General features: G+C 46.4%; 1 protein-coding gene across 2 annotated transcripts; it reads right to left on the reverse strand.

Moving 5' to 3' along the window:
* Positions 1-218: 218 nt before the first annotated feature.
* CUNH15orf39 (chromosome unknown C15orf39 homolog) lies at positions 219-20,383 on the reverse strand. Of its 2 annotated transcripts, XM_039337507.1 has the most exons (4): positions 19,746-20,382; positions 5,691-9,072; positions 4,601-4,634; positions 2,968-3,137 (listed from the first exon to the last, which is right to left on the reverse strand). In XM_039337507.1, exons 2-4 carry the CDS (start codon positions 9,010-9,012, stop codon positions 3,107-3,109), a joined length of 3,387 nt encoding a protein of 1,128 aa, XP_039193441.1. In that variant the 5' UTR covers positions 9,013-9,072; positions 19,746-20,382; the 3' UTR covers positions 2,968-3,106. The 2 variants fall into 2 exon arrangements, with proteins under 2 accessions (XP_039193440.1, XP_039193441.1); XM_039337506.1 differs by lacking the exon at positions 4,601-4,634 and having other exon boundaries at positions 219-3,137; positions 19,746-20,383.
* Between the last annotated feature and the right edge of the window lie 208 nt (positions 20,384-20,591).

Below are 20,591 nucleotides of genomic sequence, written 5' to 3' on the forward strand. Positions count from 1 at the left end.
TGCCACTTCTGTGAATTCAGGAGGACCTGCTGAAGGAGCATTTTAATTTCCAAAGGTCAGAAGATGGAGACATTACCCACAAGAGGACCCAGAAACCTTTCTCTCTATTTTCGTAGCACCTTTGACAGGTTTTTCAAACCGACCGGCCCTTGACCACTGAGCTTTGCTTCCGAGAGAACAGTGGACGGAGACAGGAAGAGAAGTCACAAAGTCGCCACTTCCAAAAACAGCGGTCTTAATTTTAATGAAGCACCTCTTAAAAACTGCATCCTGACCAAAAGAAACAAAACAAAAAATTAAATAAAAAGGCAAAAAAATAGGCTCCCGGTTTATGTACAGCATTTACACATATTATGCATTTATTTCTCTTTGGCAGCACCGTACAATTTGTCTTAATTTTGCTTTCTCAGCTGGAAGGAGGGGGGTGAGAAAGGGAAGGACCGGCGGGCTCCTCACCCCATCCCTATCTGACTTGCGTGCTCAAGAGAGACACACACAACTTTGAAACAAGCAGGTAGAAAGACACAACATCCTCGGAGCAGAAAGGATCCAAACTGCACCGTCTCTACGTTCAAAATGAAAATTAGGCCTTCTCACGTTCTAACTTAGCACCGATTCTATTCTCTTGGTAAATTTGGCCACAATTGGTGGAATGGACACTTTCATCACCTGATGTTCAAAACGGTGCAAACAAGAGAGAACTATCTTCCAAAACTTGTCTCCAGCTCATTTCGGCTTTTTAGAAAGTAACCTCAGGCTGCTTTTAGAAATATTTCATTTTTTTTTCTTCTTCCCTGCCCTTCGTTTTTAATTCTCCACACTTCATTTCTCAGAAATGAACTTTTTTATTATTATTATTTTTGAGCTGAGGGGCTGCCAAGGAGCTTGACCTATCCAGGTTTTATCTTTCCCGTTCCTTTTTAAGACATGGTAAGCACTCGGAGCTTCCAAAAAAAAAGTCATGTAAACTGAAAATCTGCTACCCAGTATTGAAAGTTACCTTTACAAAAGTCATGGACAAAAAGTCTTAAACAGGAAGTCTTAAAAAAAAAATAACTGAAAAAGAAAGTCAACACACCCTTGAAACCAGCAGCAATTCCTTATAAAGGCAAAATAAATCACATTTCTAAAATGTGCCATATTTATGCCCCTCTGGTTGGGGAAATAGCACAGCCCTTCAAAAGTCAAACTGAAGCACAGAGGTGTGTGTGGTTTTTGTTTGTTTGTTTGTTTGTTTGTTTCACGGTTTAAATGTAAGAAGCTGGTCATGTCGTGTTTTAAAAATACAAGTTCTTTTTTTATAAATACGGGCAAAAGTGTTTGTTTTCTTTGAACTGCATTTCATCAAGTGGGGGGGGGGTTGGACTTAAGGCAGGGGTAGGCAACCTCGGCCCCTTCATGACTGGTGGACTTCAACTCCCAGAATTCCTGAGCCAGCATGGCTCAGCTTGGAAACCTCTCCCTTTCCCCTCAGCATGGCTGACTCGGGAATTCTGGGAGTTGAAGTCCACGAGTCATAAAAGAGCCGAGGCTGCCCACCCCTGACTTAAGGACTAAAAAATCCCTCAAGTTGAATTTTTATTTTTAAAAAAGGCCTACGCAGGTAATCCTTGAGTTCAGCGAGGCGCTTGTTAAATGACCTTTCTTTGCCTCAGTTAAGCCAAGCACGGCACTAAACGAATCATAGCATCACCAAGTGAATCCAGCCTTCTCAGCCAGCAAAGTCAACTGGGGAAGCTGGATTGACTTAACAGTTGCAGCGACTCATTATCCATGATGGCACAGAGGTGGTAAAAATCAGACATGACTCGACTTTGCTTTGCAATGCCAATTATGGCTTTCCCATAATGCCCTTGGACAAGCATCATTCTAAGACACTCTAGGAATTTGACCAACTCACAACCATCTGTTAACAAGCCAGAATTCCAGACAGAGGATGGGCCCACCAGGGAAATTTCTTGGGATGTCCTGAGAGGCCCATCCATGTAGAAGTTCTGTAAAATGTAGAATGAGATTCATATTTCACTTCTGGTGTCAGTCGGGACAATAGGAAGTTATTTTGTAAACCCAGCTGTGGTTCAAAACATTGTTCAGACAAACCCTGAAAAGTACTCCGTGTGTGGTTTCTGGAAGCGTGAGGGAGCCCTGAGGTGTTGAGTACCACAAGATGACTCTGTGAATCAGGTCCAAGTCACCTTAAGCCAACGTGTGTCGTGATGAAGCTGCGCCAGATGTAGGGAAACAGGTTTAATCTTGAAGCCTGTTGATAACGTTCAGCTGTGTTCCAGTCCGGCCGCCGGATGAATCAAATCGCCCCTCTCCCCTCTCAGTTTGACACACACACAAACACCCATCCACTCATTCATCCAGCTCCACCCAACCTTTCTTATAATCCTGCAGAATCTCGAGGTAATATTGCCACTCTGGCTCACTATCGTATTTCACCTCATAAACCGTCTTCAAGGGGTTTTTGTGGGGTTTGTGAACGCGAAGCACCACGCCCTGATACCAGGCCTCGGTCTTGTCCTTCTCCTCATACAAGTGCCTGATCCTCTTGCCAACAAGTTCTGGATACTCAGAGGCCACGGAAGAAACCTTGACACGACTGCATGTCCGCCGCTTGAAATGCTTTAGGAGGAGCGGTGGTGGGACTTTCTTCCTCTTCCTTGAAGGACCAAAAACCTGAGGTCCTTCAATGTCCTGAAGAGCGTTCTGGAATTGGATGTGAACCACAGATTTTCGGAGGTGAAGGATCTTGGAGGCCCTGGTTGTCCTCCTAGCAACCTTAGCAGTCAATTTAAGCTCAAGAGTCCTTGGCTGTTTATGGGATGGCCTCCTAGCACCAGAGCAAAGAGTGAGTCCCTTGGTCTCCAAGGCTGAGTCTTCCTTAGGAAGCACCTTCATGCCCTTTAGCACACAACCATGTTGGAGGGAAGGTGAGGAACATCCGGTAAGTGTTTCTTTATCTTCTGGTTGGGGAGTCTTGTAATGCGAGGACGTAGTCCCAAAACAAGCTGCCAATCCACATGTTTTGCCTTTGGTACTCTTCTCTCTAAAGTCCTGGTCAAGAGACTCTGTGGTTGCATCTGTTCCTAATGCCTCAACATCACTGTTTGGGATCAAGTTCGCAGGATCCCCTGGGAAAATGAAAAGCACAAGAACAATCAACTGGATGAGCATCTTCATTCAAAATATGCTGTCCACAATTTTGAGCCTAAACTCTTCTTCCAAAGGTTCAACAGATCTCCTCCGTTCTCCAACTAGTCTGATTCTGTTCTAAAGAGAGAATGGATCCCACTGGACAACTTCTAATACTTGATTCATTTCATTTGATGGATTAGAAGATTCTTGGGCTATGTCCCCATCCCAAAAGATCTCGTCATCCCAGAGTTGTGTCTTAACAAAACCAAGAACTCCAGATGTGTTGGAATTACAATTTCCAGAATTCCAGAAAAAAGGAAAGTATAATCTCAACACATGACACCAAATTCTCTAAGGTTGTCTTAATCAAGACATCAGATGTCTATTAACCCAGGGAGGTCAAGGACCAAAAAAAGATAAAATAAAGCCCCACTATTTGCTTATAAAATGCTCTCAGGCATGGCTTTGATTTGCAGAAGCATTGTGCACCATTTGACATGTCCTTCAGGAGCACCTTCAGCCCTGTCCAGCTATAATTGCCAACCTCCAAGGCCTTGTGTTTCCCACAAAAGGCATCTGTAATGGTATATGAGAAGGACCTTGGGAAACAGGATGAACAGACACAGCCCAGACAACTGTCTGATAAACAAAATCTGAGTGTGAAGGAGGGAGCTGGGTGGAGAAAGTGACTCAAAAGGGAACCTCCTTAGTTTGGGGACAGTAAAAGTGAAAAAAAAAAAAAAAAGGAAGGGTCCTGTACAGTTGCAAGACTGATGAGATAGGCAAGGACCATTAGGAATGCTAGCTCTATCTTTATTGTAAGGTTATTTTAACAGAATCTTGCAAGTCTGAAAGTAACATTTCTTCCCCCTTATTTTTAGAGTCGTAAGAAACGAGAGAGGGTCCCTTTTGAGATGTTAGCCCAGCTCCATTCCTTCTGCGGATCTAGCTGCCTCTTATCTGACCACTGTCTTGTCTGTGTCTCTTCCTCCTGTCTGCCAAGGTCATGTCCACATACCCTTACATCAACTGGTTTCGTCTACAAGATTGAAGTATTTAAGAGTCCACTAATGTAACCTTACAATAAAGACAAAACGAGTCGTCCTGGGTGATGCTTCCTGTCTGGGATAACATCTGTCTATCTTGCAAATCTGAAAGAACATCTCCCCCCCCCCATCTTATCAGTCTAAGAAACTAGGGAGGGTCTCTTTTGAGCTGTTTGCCTGGCTCCCTTCCTTCAGTGGGCCAATCTGCCTCTTCTATATCCATTGTCTAGTGTGCAGCTCTTCCTCCTGTCTCCCAAGGCCATTCCCACATACTATTGCAGCACCCGAGCAGCACAGCACAGCTATCTGCCAAGAAGCCTACCACCTCAACTTGTGCCCAAAGGCCTTCCACAACTCAAACTAAACCCAGCAGCAATGAGCAAGATGCACCCACACAAAGAACGGATACCTACTTGGAGGTGTGCAGGCGCGCCTGTGAACTTGGACCTGGAAAAAATAAAGGTGTCGAGAATCATCTGAAATGACACTGACTGGGGGGACAGTTGGTCAGAGCTAATGAAGGGGAGACTGTGAGCGTGTATGCATAGGTGTGCGTGTGTTGTGTGCAACAGTATCTAATGTTCCATCTTGCCCAATGCTGTCTACTGCCAGCTTTTCTAATGTAGCACCCTCCAGCTAAACTAAGACTAGAACTCCCAGGGTTTCCAGCCAAACAGCTGCTATCGGGATGCAACAGAGGGGGGAGAAAGATGTTGCTAAGTTACAGGTCTCAGTAGGTTCCTCACCTCTGAATTACAGGTAGTCCTCAACTTATGACCACAATTGGAACAGAAACTTGTCTCACCAAGCTCTGTGATTGTTAATTGAGTCATGCCTAATTTTTGCCATGGTCATTAAGAGGATCCAGCTCACTGACTTTGCACATCAGAAGTCCCCTGGGAAGGCTGCAAGTAGTAATCACCTGACCCCAGAACACTGCAACCATTGTAAATATATGCTGGTTGCCAAGCTCCCAAACTTTGATCACATGAACATACAGACACTGCAATGGTCATAAATGTGAGAATCACTTGTAAGTCCCTTTTTTTCAGCACCATCGTAACTTTGAGAATCCATTAAATAAATGGTCATAAGTCAGGGACTCTCTGTACATCAGAGCCATTTGCCCATAATACAGGCAGCCAATTCCATGCCTGCTTTGCCAACAGTCTCAGGGCATCCTCCCCTTTCGAGTTTAAGCACAGCCTACTCTCTTAAGATCCCTTTTCCTGATCCTCTCCCCATTTAGAAAGCAGAATCCCACCGATCTCTGCAGAGTTCACTGAATTCTCTCTTGGGCATTGACCCTGACCACTCTGTAAATTTTCTACCCACATCTATAGGGAAAACCAACCAAAGCTGTGTCCATGCAAGTGGGAAATTGCAGTGACTAAAGCCCAAGAAAGTCATCCTTTTTGCGAGACAGAGAAAAAGGAGAATAAGGCAAACATATATTCAGTTCAATTCTTACGTTTCTAAAGAAGGCCAATTGTCTGCCCTTACCAAGCTGCTGCTTGACACACTCGTGCCAATGAAGGGTCAAGAGGTCCAGGTAAATGTCCGGCAGCTGTTTCAAAGCCAGCAGCTTCAACATCCGAGAAGTACAGCTCTTAAGGTCCAAGTCCCTCAGTGCCTTCTCTTCAGACAAGGTGGTAGGACGCAGTTCCACCTTGTGGTCCTGCAAGACGTGGTCAACCGACACACCAGAAAGATTGGGGAAGAGTTCCTCCTTCACCACGTGAATAGGGATGAAAGTGGCGCCAGCTCGCATCACATGAGGAAAAGGACAGTTATTATACAGCGCAAATATCTCCAGTTGAGATTGCAACTTCTTGAGGAGCGCCTCTACATCGTTAAAGGCCAGCCAGATCTCTTTGCCCTTGGAGAGCTTGGGTCCTTCAGAGATCTTTGAACCATTTTTGGGCTTGGTGCAACTGATGGTCTTCTCTTGCAGTTCCACAGTGGACTCAGACATCTCCAACCATTCCTTGAGTTTGTCAGGGGAGCAGGTAGACACCGAACTAGAAATTATAGTGCAGACAGAGGTATGCAACGCAGTGAAATACTGCCTGGGTGATTTCTGCTGGCCAAGACGTTTTTCAGTGGTGGGATCCAGAACCTGGGTCTCTCTAAGGGCAGGAGAGCCAGGAGGGGCACTGGGAGGCAAGGATGTTGAAGCATTGGGCAGTTTAGCATTCAAGCATTGGATCTGCAAGATCAGAGTTTTGGATGGAGTCACAGTCTGGGGAAGGCTGGACCCAACCAAGGAGTTATTTTGCTGAGTAACCTGTGAGCCAGAATTTTTTGGGAGAGAGACATTCTTGACCCCAGAGGCAGCTTCAGCTGCATGTGCTTTTAGGATTTTGAATTTCTTGAACAGAAACGCTGCAGAGCTATGAAAATGTCTATTACTTCTAGAATCACCGTTGGCGGGCAGCACCAAGGCCTCTCCTTTTGCATGGGAGACAGAGCCCTGGCTGTTGGCTGCTTTTTCCTTCACTTCTTGACTTTTGATCTTTGGATCTCCATTGTCTGGAGCCTCAACTTTCTTGGGCAGCTGCTGAAGATCAAGTCTCTCTGCCAAGTCTTCCGTTTTAAAGCTGAGGTCCAACACATGGTCTTCATGAGTAAGTCTCTCAACTCTACCATTGGAACGATTGGCAGGGGCTGTTTGGCAAGACCCAAGATCAGTTGGATTCAAAAGCTTGACCTTGAAGCTTTGCCAAGGCTCAGCATAATCTCCAACTCCTTGTCCTATTGGGAGATTATTTTTATTCAAGTCAGCATCTCCAACTTTCGTTATTGTATTGCAAGTGCTTCCTTCCTCCCTAGGCAGATCCACCTTAGATTCTTCAATCGATCTTTTAGAGCCTGTCCAAGGCACAAATCCATTTTCCACACTCTTGTCTCTGCTTTTCGGAGGCAACTCCTCAGCTTGACAACTTTTAGTGACGTCCAGTTCCACCAAATCGGTAGAACCTTCTAAGTATGCTTGGTATGGAGCTAAGCTGAAGACATTGTTGATAACAGGCATAGGAGGAGAAGAAGTTGAGGGACCCTCATGCTGTTCATGGAGTCCCTTTGGTTGACGCTCTGGGGACCAATGTACATGAGGTATAGATTGGATGTTGGGAGCCTTCAGAACATTTTTGGGCAGGGATGGTTTGGAGTAGGGATGGTGGGAGATAATGGGACTATCAGAAATAATTATGCAGCCTCCCAATTCATTTTTGTGAGTGGTGATGCTCCTCTTCCTAGATTCATAAGTTAAGGAGACCTTGTGATGTTTCTCAGAAGATTCCTCCTCTTTCTCATTCAGCTTTTCTGGTGGGCAAAGATCCTTCTTGCAACCATTTCCCTCCATCTTTCCAACCCTGTCGTAACAATGAGACAGCCGGTCTACTTGATGAATGGAAGGGAAAGCTTGTAGACCAGAAGAATTTGTGCTGGCTTCTCTTGGAACACGGCTACTTTCACACCAGTCTGGGAGATCACCTCGGCTGCGCCAAGGACTACAAGCCGGAGGAGCCGAAACAGGAGTCTTTGGGGCACAGTCCATCTTGATCGTTGAGTTCTGTGGGTGCTCATGTTCTCTTGAAGAGCGAAGCTCTTCAAAGGGGGCCATTGGAGGCGGGCCCACAGCCTGGTAAAGGTAGCTCTCCAGATGGCCAGGATAATAGCTGCGAGAGGTTTGCTGAAAATATGACCCGGGGACCAGTTGGCCATCTTCACGGCTTGGAGACCCAAAACCTTTGCAGGCCGCCAAAGCAAAAACCGAGTTTGTTTTTTCGGCTTGCACGTAGCTCTGGTGATACAACAACATTTGTTCATGAGAAGTGAGGGGATACGATCCCAGAGGGTAGCATGGGGGTGATCGCTCCTGGTATGCCAGGTCCTGGGGACTCACCAGCAAGCTGGAAGGAGGAGGAGGAGGTGGTGGTGGTGGTGGCAGCCTGGACCACATGTGTTTGCTGGAATTGCTATCTGCTGGGGACTCAGAGATGCTTTTCTGACTTACAGAGGGATAGCTGGAATCCAAGGAAGAACCATTCTGTGCCCCCTGGCATTTCTCCAATGTCTTATGGTAAGGCAAGAAGGCAGCCGAGTGAACAGCGCCCTCTTTGGACCTTTTCTGAAACTGTACCATGCCATTCTCCGCCATCGAGGTTTTCTTGGACCCCCCTGTGCTGTAACCGCGACTCTCGGCACCAGTGGGCAAAACCGAGGACGGGGAAGACCATTCCAGACGCTTGGAGAAGTTCTCCATCTGCATTCGGAAGGTCAGAGCCCCTTTGGGGGAGTAGCCCGATTCTGCCCCGTATGGGTGGCTTCGGTAAACCGGTTTGGGGGCTGCCAAAGTGGAGCAAGCTGCAGGAGCTGGAGAGAGCTGCTGGGTTGGGTATCCCTGAATCCAACCTTGCTGGATCACCCCTGTGTGACCCACATAGCTGGCCCACTGCTCTCGGTTGATACATTCGTTGACCTTCTCAGAACTTAGAAGTCTCTGACGCGATTTTAAACTTTCCATTTCGGGCTGGTAGTTAGCTTTCTCTGTCCTTGGAGACTGGCCGGGCGCACCTTCCGGGCAATGGCTGTAGGTCTCAGCAGCCGACCAGTGAGATAAAGTTTTGGGCGCTTCGTGGCACTGGAGTGGGAAAGTAAAGTAGGAGCCTTTGTAACTGTAATGGTCATTCGTGGGGAGGTCGGGCAGCCTGCTCGACCGGCAGAAACCCATTGGGAGGACGTGGGTTGGGTCCATCTCCAGTCGAGGGAGCTTGCTGTAACTCATGGCGCTCACTGCCTCCAGGACCCGCTTCTCCGCCATTGGTAGATGCTTTCTGGCGAACGGGCTGGGCTAGGAAACGGAGCAGTCACTTGGGTTGTTCTGAAACACAAGACAAAGGGGGGAAAAAATCAGCCTTCACAACTTCCCCAGTTAATTGTTATAAAAATATCTCATACTTTGCAGGATCCAATCTGGGTGGGTCACCAGGACTAGAAGTTTCGTCTTCCATGCTTTGGGACTCCTGCTGGAGCTCATCCTCAGGGGGCTTCTCTCTGCCACAGTGTGTGGTTTGAGCTATTCTATACATAGTATTTATGCAGTGCCTGATTGTGTGTGTGGCTTTTAGGTATTGATGGGGCCGGCTGTTACGTCATTGGCTTATGCTGCCAAGTCCTTAGCTCCTAAGTACCTGATAAGCTGGTGTACTCTTATTGATTGATGAGGCCACCGTTTCCCAAGCTTCAATCATTTCCCTGGCTGTTTTTGTACCTATCAGCCAACAATCTTAGTAGCTGAGAAACTGAATATATGTCCTTGTTCATTACAACGTGGTGCCTGCAACCAGGCACCACATAAATATTAGGCATAGAGTAGCCCAAAGTGTACATTCTGGTGAGAGAGTAGTTGCCTGAGGATGGGCTAAACCTCTGGTCCTGGTGACTGATCCAGACTGGCTCCTGCAACATTATCCTGGGACACATATATTCGCCTTCATTCAATATCATACTTTGTTTTCACTTTTTTTCCCTCTTTGAACTTATGACAGACTCCTAAAAGCTACTTACGGCCCATTTTTCAATGTTACAATACCTGCAAACACATGCATACACAGGATTGCCTTTTGGGCTCCTGGCCACCACCCCAAAAGCAAGGGAGAATTTATTTTCCAATCTCCCAGACCAGACATGTCAAACACAAGGCCTGGGGGCCAGACGCGGCCCGCGAAGTGGTTTCACGTGGCCCATGAAGCCATCCTGGAAACAGTGAGGGAACGGCCCCCGCTGCCTTGGCCCTGGCCTAGGCCAGCCAGGAGCCAATGTACAATTTTGTGGTGGCCATCTATGCTGAAACGCATTCAGTCTTAGCTCCACAAGGCCGTCTAGAAACAGCGAGGAACCAGCCCCTGCCGCGTCACCCCCCCCCTGGGTGCATGCTGGGGAGGTGTCACCCTTTGTGAGGAATGAAGAAATGGACCATGCCTTGGCTCTTGCCCCTGGTCCCACCCCCTTCTGCCAGAGACCCTCAGATCTGTCCCACTCCTGCCCAGGCCCCCACAGGCACCCTTGACGCAAACGATGAAGAGCTGGCCCACCCAGTAGGCCACACCCACTCCATCCACACCCACCTTGGCCACACACACCCGCCTCCCCAAGGGCAACCGCAATGCTGATGCGGCCCTCAATGAAATTGAGTTTGACACCCCTGTCCCAGACTGCATACAACACAAGCAAGGTAATCCAAAATCCCTCAGCCACTCTGGCTGAGGCAGATGGGAATTGAAGTCCAAAGCACTGGAGGAAAGGATAATGTTCGTCCTTGGAACAATGCTCAACTTTGGGTGATGCTTGGATAGACTCCACCCAGTTTTCTTGGCAAGAATACCAAAGCATTCACCATGTGTAAGTATTAAATGTTGAAACAAGAGAAATTTTGGTTACTAAATTTAAGATGTTTGGAAATTACCAGAAAATAAGAATATGATATTGTATTATTAATTGGTTGATGTAAGATGGTGAGAATTCACATAGGTAAGTCGTGTATCCTGAACATTAGATCTTGTGATGAATTGTGATAAAGGGAATTGGGGTTATTTAAAATTTGGAAATATAAATATTAAACGTTAAATTTAAATATTAATGGGAAACTAAAAATCGGGGAAAATGAACCAGGACATTGATTGTCTAAAAAGGTTGAATGTTAAAACAACTAGGATATGTATAAACAAAAATTATTGATAAAGGTAAGAAAGTTATTTTTATGTAATCAATAGAATAAGAATTGTATTAATTTAAATATGAGACAGTAAATACCCAGGGGAAAAGAGGGGAAATATTTAATGTAATAGTTTGAGATCTGTACTAAAATTATCTGTTACTGAATTATTGACCAACTCAGCCGCCACGTTGCTTTTCAAATATTTAAATGTAAAATTAGAAAACAATAAAATTTTCTCCAAAAAAAAAAGATTTTATTTTTTAAAAACATTCTCTGAGTAGCCTACAGGAAATGGGAGTTTCCTGGTGGTCTTCCATCCAGATGGCTAAAACAGATAGCACAATATGGATTTCCTCAGTTTCAACCCTCCTTCCGTTTCCCTCGGGGGTGGGGGGGGAATTACATAAAAGGGGAAGAGTAGCAGAGAGCAGCTTACAATCCATGGGGGATTTGGCAGAACAACACTTTGATTCTACTGGCTATTGGTCCAAGCACAGCTAGTCCTCAATGTACGACCACAATTGAATCCAAAATATTTGTTATTTAAGCGAATGTTGTCCCATGTTATGACATTTCTTGCTGCAGTTGTTACGCGAATCACTGCAGTTGTTAAGTTAGTAACCTGGTTGTTAAATGAATCCAGCTTCCCCCCTGGACTTTGTTTGTCGGAAAGTGACAAAAGGGGATCACGTGACCCAACCGTCATAAGTACAAGTCAGTTGCCAAGCATTCTAATTTTGATCTATTCTATTCCATTCCATTCCGTTCCGTTCCATTCCATTCCATTCTTCACTTATTCTATTCTGTTCTATTCTATTCTATTATGAGCCAGCCGTGTGCTGCAGCTGCCAAAAAAGCCAACTCAGTGCTGGGTTGCATTAACAGAGGGATAGAATCAAGATCACGTGAAGTGTTAATACCACTTTACAAGGCCTTGGTGAGGCCACACTTGGAATACTGCATCCAGTTTTGGTCACCACGATGTAAAAAAGATGTTGAGACTCTGGAAAGAGTGCAGAGAAGAGCAACAAAGATGGTCACCGGACCATGGGGAGGCTGCAAAGGGCGTTAAGTGTGGAAAACGGTCATAAGTCACTTTTGTCAGTGCCGTTGTACCTTCAAACGGTCACTAAGTGAACTGTTGTAAGTGGAGGACTATCTTTATGGCCAAAATTAACCGTCCTCACAGCGTTCCCCGCTACACGGTGGCGTGCCTTAACGTAAGAAATCAGAAAATCCGTACAGAGTCTAACCAAAAGAAACAGTCCCACCCACCCCCCAGCTCAGCACGGGACTTCTTGGAAAGTCTTCAGAATGATTAGTAATGAAGTTATTTTTGGTTTCTTGGCTTCTTAGAAACTGCCAAGTCAGTAGAAAGGGAGAGAAGAGGTTATGAGTCATGTGTTACCAAGGAGCATGTCCGCTGAGCCACGAAAAGTTAGGCTGGATCTCTGCAAATGTGTCCTTCTACCATCTCACCCCAAGATCTCCCAGGAAATCCTGCCTGGATTCCTGGCCTGAGCCTAACAGGAAGGGAGATAATAATAGTAGTAGTAGTAGTAGTAATAGCAGTAGTAGTAATAATAATAATAATAATAATAATAATAATAATAATAATAATAATAATAATAATAATAATAAAGTTGGAAGGGACCTTGGAGGTCATCTAGTCCAGGCCTTTTCAACCTTTTCACCCATTGTACCACTTTTAGTATATGGCAATATCCGAGTACCACCAGTCGCCTAGCAAGTGTCAAAAACTTGATGACAAAAAAAAAAAGGAAAAAAGTGATGAAGTACAGGTAGTCCTCGACTTACGACAGTTCACTTAATGACTATTCGAAGTTACAATGGCACTGAAAAAAGTGCCCCCCAAGCCACAGCCGAGCAAGACACCTGCCTGCCCACCCGGCGGTGCTCTTCCTCCTATCCGAGGTTTCTGTTGTTGTGAGCATTTCTGTTGAGGATTAGCAGTGGGGGTGGGATGGAGGGGTGTTTGTTTGGTTTTTATCCCCCCCCCCGTCTGAGGGGTGGTTGCAGCAGGTTTTGGTCACTTCACCTGACCCTGGGACACTCTGACCGTCATAAATATGAATCAGTTGCCAAGCATCTGAATGTAAATCACAAGACCCTGGAGAGGCTGCAACATTCCAGCTGAACGGCGCTTCTTCTGGGCTCAGCAGAAGCACCAGGATCAGGCCGAGCTCCACCTGATGCTGATCCTGGAGCTTCCACTGAGCCCTGACAGTCCTGCAGCTCCAGCCATCTCTCACTTAGGCTTGTGCAGTGCTGCCACTGGTTCAGCTCATTCCCTTCCCCCGCTACCCCTTTTCTAGGATGGTCGCGTACCACCTGCCAGGTGCCAATGTACCATTGGTGGTACCCTATACCATTTCAGACCCTATACCATTTCAGACAAATGGCTGTCCAGTCTGTTCTTAAAAACTTCCAGTGTTGGAGCATTCACCGCTTCTGGAGGCAGGTTGTTCCAGTGGTTAATTGTTTTACCTGTCAGGAAGTTTCTCCTTAGTTCCAGGTAGCTTCTCTCCTTGGTTAGTTTCCATCTGTTGCTCCTTGTCCTGCCTTCAGGCGCTTTGGAGAATAGCTTGACTCCCTCTTCTTTGGGGCAGCTCCTGAGATACTGGAAGACTGCTATCATGTCCCCCCTGGTCATTCTCTTCATTAAACTAGATATACCCAATTCCATTCAACCGTTCCTTGTATGTTTTAGCCTCCAGTCCCCTAATCATCTTTGTTGCTCTTCTCTGGACTCTTTCTAGTTTGCTATCTATACCTCCATAAATAGATTTATTCCTGCTGAATGAAGTTATAGAGATCGCCTGGCTGTGTTTTTAGATGTCTCCAGCTCCTTCCTTGCCCCAGGGATGGGAAAGATTGAGAAGCTAATGAACTACAATTCCCAAGATCCCTCACTATTGGCGATGCGGGTTGGGATTGCTGAGAAGTGTAGTGTGGCAACATCTGGAAGGTCAGATATTCTGCCTGAGCAGCGAGGGAAGGGTTAAACACCTTTTTAGGTCACAATCTGGCCCAGATTCACACACAAGTCAGAGCTGCTACTTATAGGGAAAACAGAAAGCTGTCCAGCCATAGAGCATGTTGGCTGGGGAATTCTGGGAGTTGAAATCTACACATTTTAAAGTTGCAGAACATGGTCATAAACTATTCTCATTACGTTGGGCTCTACCTAAGTCCTTACAAACTTTGCTCTCGGCTTTTGAATACCAAGAACGCTCCCACCAACACCGGCAGAGCAAACCACCTGTATATAAACAAGAGAGCAAAGTTCACTCCCTTCTAGCATTGATGATGTTCCCTAGTTGGGTCATGAAATGTCTGCAAGCAAACAAACAAACTCAAACAGCACCAGGGACCCCACATGTCCGTGGAGACAGTCAGTCATCCAGGTCACAGTTGTCCCAAAGGTGCTTTTTCAAAAGACAACTGGACTTCCTGTCTTTTTCCTTGACGTTTCGCTTCTCATCCAAGAGAATTCTTCGGTTCAGTGAAGAACTGAAGAAGCCTCTTGCATGAGAAGCGAAATGTTTTCAAGGAAAGTCCAGTTGCCTTTTGAAAAAGCCCTTCTGGGACAAGGACCACATAGTTCTTTTCATGGATAATTTGTCCCAGACAATCTCTGGGGCAAAATATAGATGTGATTCGTGGCTGTCTTTCCAGGATGTTTGCCAGTCCCAAAACAGGTCACCATTACATGTGCCAAAGTGAGCCAGGAATGTTGAGTCAAAGAAAACACAATGGTGAAGGCTTTCCAACAGCATGGCCTTGACCGGGTTTTAGGAGAGTAGGAATGTTGTAACCAGCTCTTATGATCAATGCTGTTTGCTAAGTGATTTTACACACACACACACACACACACACACACACACACACACACACACACACGGGGAGAGGGGGGCAGAGGAAGAGGGAGCGGGAGAGAAAGAGATAGAGAGGGAAATAGACAGAGAGGGAGCGGGAGAGGGGAGAGAGAGGCAGAGAGATGGAGTGGGAGAGAGGGAAGAGGGGGAAGAGGGAGAGGGAGAAGGAGAGGAGGAGAGAAGGAGAGAGAGAGAGAGAGAGAGAAACAGAGTGGGAGAGAGGGGGAAAAGAGAAGGAGAGAGGGGGGGGGAAGAGAGAGAGCTTACAAAAAAGATTTCAAAAATCCTTGGAAAAGAGAACTGGCTATGAACGGTAAGAGATATTCCATTACATGCAATCAGGAAAAATTATCAAAAGATACAACTGCTGTTATAGGACTATCAGGATACAACCAACATCATTTACACTAGTATCAGCTTACAACCAACATCATTATTTACACCACCTATTTTGGCCCCCTTCTCACCTTATTTTTCTCCCCCCTGTCCTGGATACAGATAGCAACTAGTGTGTTCCCGATTGTCAACAAAACAGCATATGTAAAGCCAGTTTGGTTCACTGGGTAAGGTATCAGGCTAGAAACTGGGAGACTGTGAATTCTAGTTCCGCCTGAGACATGAAAGCTAGCTGGGTCACTTTGGGCCAATTCCTCAGAGACGGTGAGTTCTAGTCCTGCTTTAATTATGAAAGACGACTGGGAAACTCTGGGCCAAGCACCAGGAGATGTGAGTTCTAGTCCTGCTTTAATTATGAAAGATGACTGGGGAACTCAGGACCAATCACTAGGAGACAGTGAGTTCTAGTCCCATCTGGGTGACTTTGAACCAATCTATCTCTCTCTCTCTCTCTCTCTCTCTCTCTCTCTCTCTCTCTCTCTCTCTCATTCCCTCTCCCCCAGCCCAGTCCAGCCCAAAGGGTTGTTGTTGTGGGGAAAATAGGAGGGAAGTATATTGGATATGTTTTCCGCCTTGAATTATTTGTAAAAATAATAAAGGTGCGATGCAATTAAAAATAATTACATAAAATAAATAAAGAGTACACTTTGTATTTCTGGGGGCGCACTGGCACTGCAGTAACATCCCCATGTGCATTTTTCACCCCAGGCCCCCTAAAATATCCTTGGGGCCCTAGCTGAGAATTGGTGACTTACGCAATATTTCACCTTTAGCTGTTATTGAACCTCTTTTTCAATATGCTAAATGTATTTTATTGCTTTTACGGCTCATTTTAATCGACTCGTAACCGAGTAGCAGATGGAAACATAATAAACTTGGATTTTTGTTTTCCCTCATAAACCCACCATTTTTTCATCCTTAACAATATGCTGGTTATTGTGATTGTTAGTATAACCTCTTCTTGGTCCGAAAAGAAGCTATCAAATTCTGAATATGGCTATCACATGGTTCTCCTTCTCATTTCCCCATGTGGCTGTTAGGTAACTTATGGGAACTTCGTTGGCATTTTTAAAGTGCAGCATCTAATTGCCCTGAGACCTCAATTCTCTGGAGTGTTAGTCACGCCTAATGTATTTTTAAATTGTTCTCTTAGGTAGCGTATCTTCCTCTCTCTCCCTTTTTTTTTTTTTTGAAATTAAAAATTTAGCCCGTCATGATCCATAGAAAGGAATGTATTAGCTTATTGCAAACAAACATTGCCTTATCTAGAGTGAAAACAGTTGTCTCCAGAGTCGTAGTTAAAACAGATGTCTCCTTATCTGGAGTTAAACCAGATGTTTTCTTAAATAGGCATTTTATCTTTCCTATACATATTTTTTTTTCCTAAGCATAAGATATATTATACGTCTTCCTTTACCTCTGGTAGGTTTTGACAGGTCATATTCTCATTTATGTAGATCTCACCACTTCCTTTTTATAAAAATGGCACTATTGCTGTCTGTCTAGTCTTTCTCGGCTGATCCTTAATTTAAATTTATCGTACACATAGAAGGAAAATATTCCCCAAAAATACATTCCTGGGAGAGATTAATGTTGGCAAAGGCAGACTCCCACATTCTGACATGTTGAGGATGCCTTGTGTTCAATCTTTTTTAAAAAAAACAAAACATTGCCTCACTTTCCAGAGGTCTCTTGCAAGGAATTTATGACTTTGACATCTTAAGACTTTGGGAGTTTTCAAATCTGGTTTTGCTGACCTAGTACTAGAAGATCCTGGGAAAATACAAATGGAAACCGTGTGGGTGGCTGCTGTTCCTTGCTCTACAAATCCTTCCTTGTTTAATTTCAAGGCAGGTAGTCCTCAACTTACGAAACAACTGGGGGACCCAAATTTCTGTTGCTAAGTGAGCCGCCCTTGATATTATGACCACGGTTGTTAAACGAATCTCTGCAATTGTTAAGGGAATCGCGCATCATTAAGCAAATCTAGGTTTCTCCTATTAACTTTGCTTGTCAAAAGCCAGCTGGGGAAAGGTCGCAAATGACAAGTCACTTGTGGCCTCAGGACTCGGCAACGGTCATAAACACAGCCCTGTTGGAATTGTCTCGGTTTTGATGAAATTTTGACCATGGAGATATTGCTGATGCTAATTTTTGTCCCTGCACTTAAACCAAATGAGCTGATTCCTGTTTTCTCTCCATTTTTTTTTCTCCTCTTTCAACAGGAAACGAGGCCTGCGCATTGCATAAAACCTGGAGATCCTTGCAGCTAAAAATCACTTAATATATCATATATTCACTCAAATCTGAGTATGTAGAAATGTTACTTCTTTGCACATTGGGGTTTTTTTTTTCTTTTGACGGGTTTTCTAGGCAGATCTTAAAGTTTCGCACATACGCGTTGTGCGTGGCTTGTATTCTATATATAAAAATCACAGACCCGCAAAGGACTCAAACAAAAACATAAACAAATAAACAAACAGCAAGGAGCAAATATGTATCTTTTGCCATCTCCTCCCAACTTAAATAGGGGTGCTAAAAATGCCATCAGAGTCTTAACGGGAAGACAGGACCAATTTTCATCCCCAAAATATTTCTCCTGGCTATTTTTCCCCCAGACTCTAAATATTACTCTACTAAGGTCCCAGGCAGGTCTACTCATAAGAAAATAGGCACAAGGTAGCCCATGGACACACGTCCCAGATGCATTAAAAAGAAAAAAACAGATGCAACCTGAACAACTGGGATTGGAAGGATGACAACAAGCCACGTTTCTTGACTCTTTAACAGCAGACGTGTCTAACCCTGGCAACTTTAAGACTTGTGGACTTCGACTTTCAGAATTCCGGGGCTGGGGAACTCTGGGAGTTGAGATCCACAAGTCTTAAAGTTGCCCCGTTGGACACCCCTGCTTTATAGGATTGGGTTTTTCAGAGCAACTCAAACCAATCAGCACCAAACATGTGCCAGCCATCCAATCGGCACTCACTAACTCGCAGCAGTGGCATTTCCTACAGCCTCCACGCACACACAACACCTTTGTGTACCCAAGCACTATAGTTACCGCAAACATTTGCTTTCACAGCTAAACCACTGCCCACATCTCTCCAGGAGGCAAAATGTCTGCTTTTAAAAGCATGGCAGGCCATGCATAGGCAGAGAAGCCCTAAGCATGCTTTCGTGCGTGTGCAAATACACACATGTACACATCCCCACCGCCAGCAATCCCTAAATGGCTCAAGGCCCCTTTTTTTGTAGCCCTCCAACCCGTAACAAATGATCTCAGGGAATGCATGAAAAAAAAAAGGAAATCTCAAACAACTCATTTAAACAGTTTGTCAAAGGCAGGAGATAAACAGCTTCTGTGTCACAAACAGACAAGCACACCCAGCGACATAAATGGCATAACATGAATTCAGTTTGCTTCAAAAAGCTCCCCTGGTTTTGTTGTTTTGTTTTTCTGGTTACTTCAGAAACTTGGTGTTACCATTTTTGTTGGGGAAAAAAAAAAAAACAAGCAAGGCTGACTTTTAACAGGGCTTCTGCGAACATGTACAAAGTGCTTTGCAAGCCAGAGAGGTTGGCATCCAATTTGAGCATAGCTGGATTCTGGAAGATAAAACCTTTTCTTCTTCTTCTTCTTTCTTTGGCACTCCCTATCTCGCCACCTCCTTTCAAGAGATCTAGGTTTAAAGGCGGGCAGTCGTGCCCGACGTGGAGGAGGAAGGGGGCAGCTGGAGAACATATTTCTGGGTGTACAACACCCCCCCCCAAAAAAGAAAAAACTCTTCAGTCCTTTGGCTGCCTTCCAATCCCACCATTCATAAAATAAACAGGATTCCCCCCCCTTCTTTTTTTAAAAAAAAAACATGTTTATCTGGGAAAAGACACTGGGTGCCAGCCACCACCCAACGACCCCCCCCCGAAGAAAGAACACCTGGATGTTCTTGGATACCTGCCCCCCCCCCACTCCAAGAACATGATGCAACCAGAGAGCATATCAAGCCCCGTCTCTTTCGACACAGGCCTGGGCAGCGCACACCTCCTTCCCCACCAAGTAGAGGCACGGGCAGGGGAGGATGGGAACCGAAGTCCAACCGAGCTGGCGGATGGGGGGGGACAGGGAGGGGGGGTGCGTTGGCCGGGATGGGGAGGGCGCAACCTCTGCAAATTTACTCCAGAGTAGGAATGCCACTGGAGAGTTTGCCTGAAGTTTCCCCGGCTCTCCGAAGCAGCAAATCAGAACCGCGATTAATAACAACCATAACAATAATAGATCCCAGGTTTTCCACTGGCCGGGATTGGGGGGGGGAACGACACCCCGCAAGCCTGACTTCCGCGTAAACACGCCTCTCACTTTCTTCCCTCCTTGCCCGTCACGTGCGAAGCCTTCCAGGCGCCCCGGATGATGCCCGACAGCCTTTCTTAGCGGGAGCCCCACCACCACCACCATCATCACCACCACCACCCGGTGGAGGCAGCCCGGCTGCGCCCGATGGGAAGTGTAGTGCCCCCCCCTCCTCCTCCCTTCTCTCCTCTCACCTCCGGCTCCCGCAGCCCTCGCCGCCGCCGCATCTTCTTCCCGGACGGAGCTTCGGCGCCCGGGTGGAGAGTTTGCAAAGGCGGCGCGCCGGTCTTTGGGGAGGGGGTCTCGGGGGCGCTCGCCCCTTTCCTTCCTTCCTTCCTTCCTTCCTTCCTTCCTTCCTTCCTTCCTTCCTTCCTTCTTCCCCTTTCTCCTTTCTTCCTTCAGGCCTCCCTCCCTTCCCTTTTCTCCTTCCGTTCCTCCTTCTTTCTTTCTTTCTTTCTTTCTTTCTTTCTTTCTTTCTTTCTTTCTTTCTTTCTTTCCTTCCTTCCTTCCTTCCTTCCCGAGTCCGAGCTCCGTCTGGCCCTCGATCCGGAGTCGCTCCGCTTTCCACCAGGGTCTGGCGCTCCGGTTCAGCAGCAGCAGCAACAGCAGCAGCAGCAGGCTCCGCTCTCCGTGCGCCCGGCAAGTCCCGCCAGCTTGATCCGGAGTGGCGGCGCTGGCGCGGCCGCTCCTCTTCTCTCGCCCGTCCCTCCCCGCAATCGCAATTCGCGAGTCAAGGGAGGGGGAGGAGGAGGAGGAGGAGGAGGAGGAAGGCGCCCACGGAGGGGGGGGGAGAGGAGGAGCCGGGACCCGGGCGCGCCCAGCCAATGGAAACCCCGCGGCCAGACAACGGCCAGAAGTTTGCGCTCTCCGCGGGGGCTCGTCAGGGGCAAGCCGCGCCCGCTCTTCCTCCTCCTCCTCCTCCTCCTCGCCCCGGCTCGACGTGCCGTCCGGGCGGGTCTCCCCCCCTCCCTCCCTCCCTTGCACAACAGCCTTGACAGGTCAGCCTGTCCTCCGAGGAAGAAGCCTTCCCCCCTCCCTCC

The sequence above is a fragment of the Crotalus tigris genome, unplaced genomic scaffold (genome assembly GCF_016545835.1).
Source record: "Crotalus tigris isolate CLP2741 ecotype Arizona unplaced genomic scaffold, ASM1654583v1 scf7180000017683.1919423, whole genome shotgun sequence".
NCBI lineage: Eukaryota > Metazoa > Chordata > Lepidosauria > Squamata > Viperidae > Crotalus > Crotalus tigris.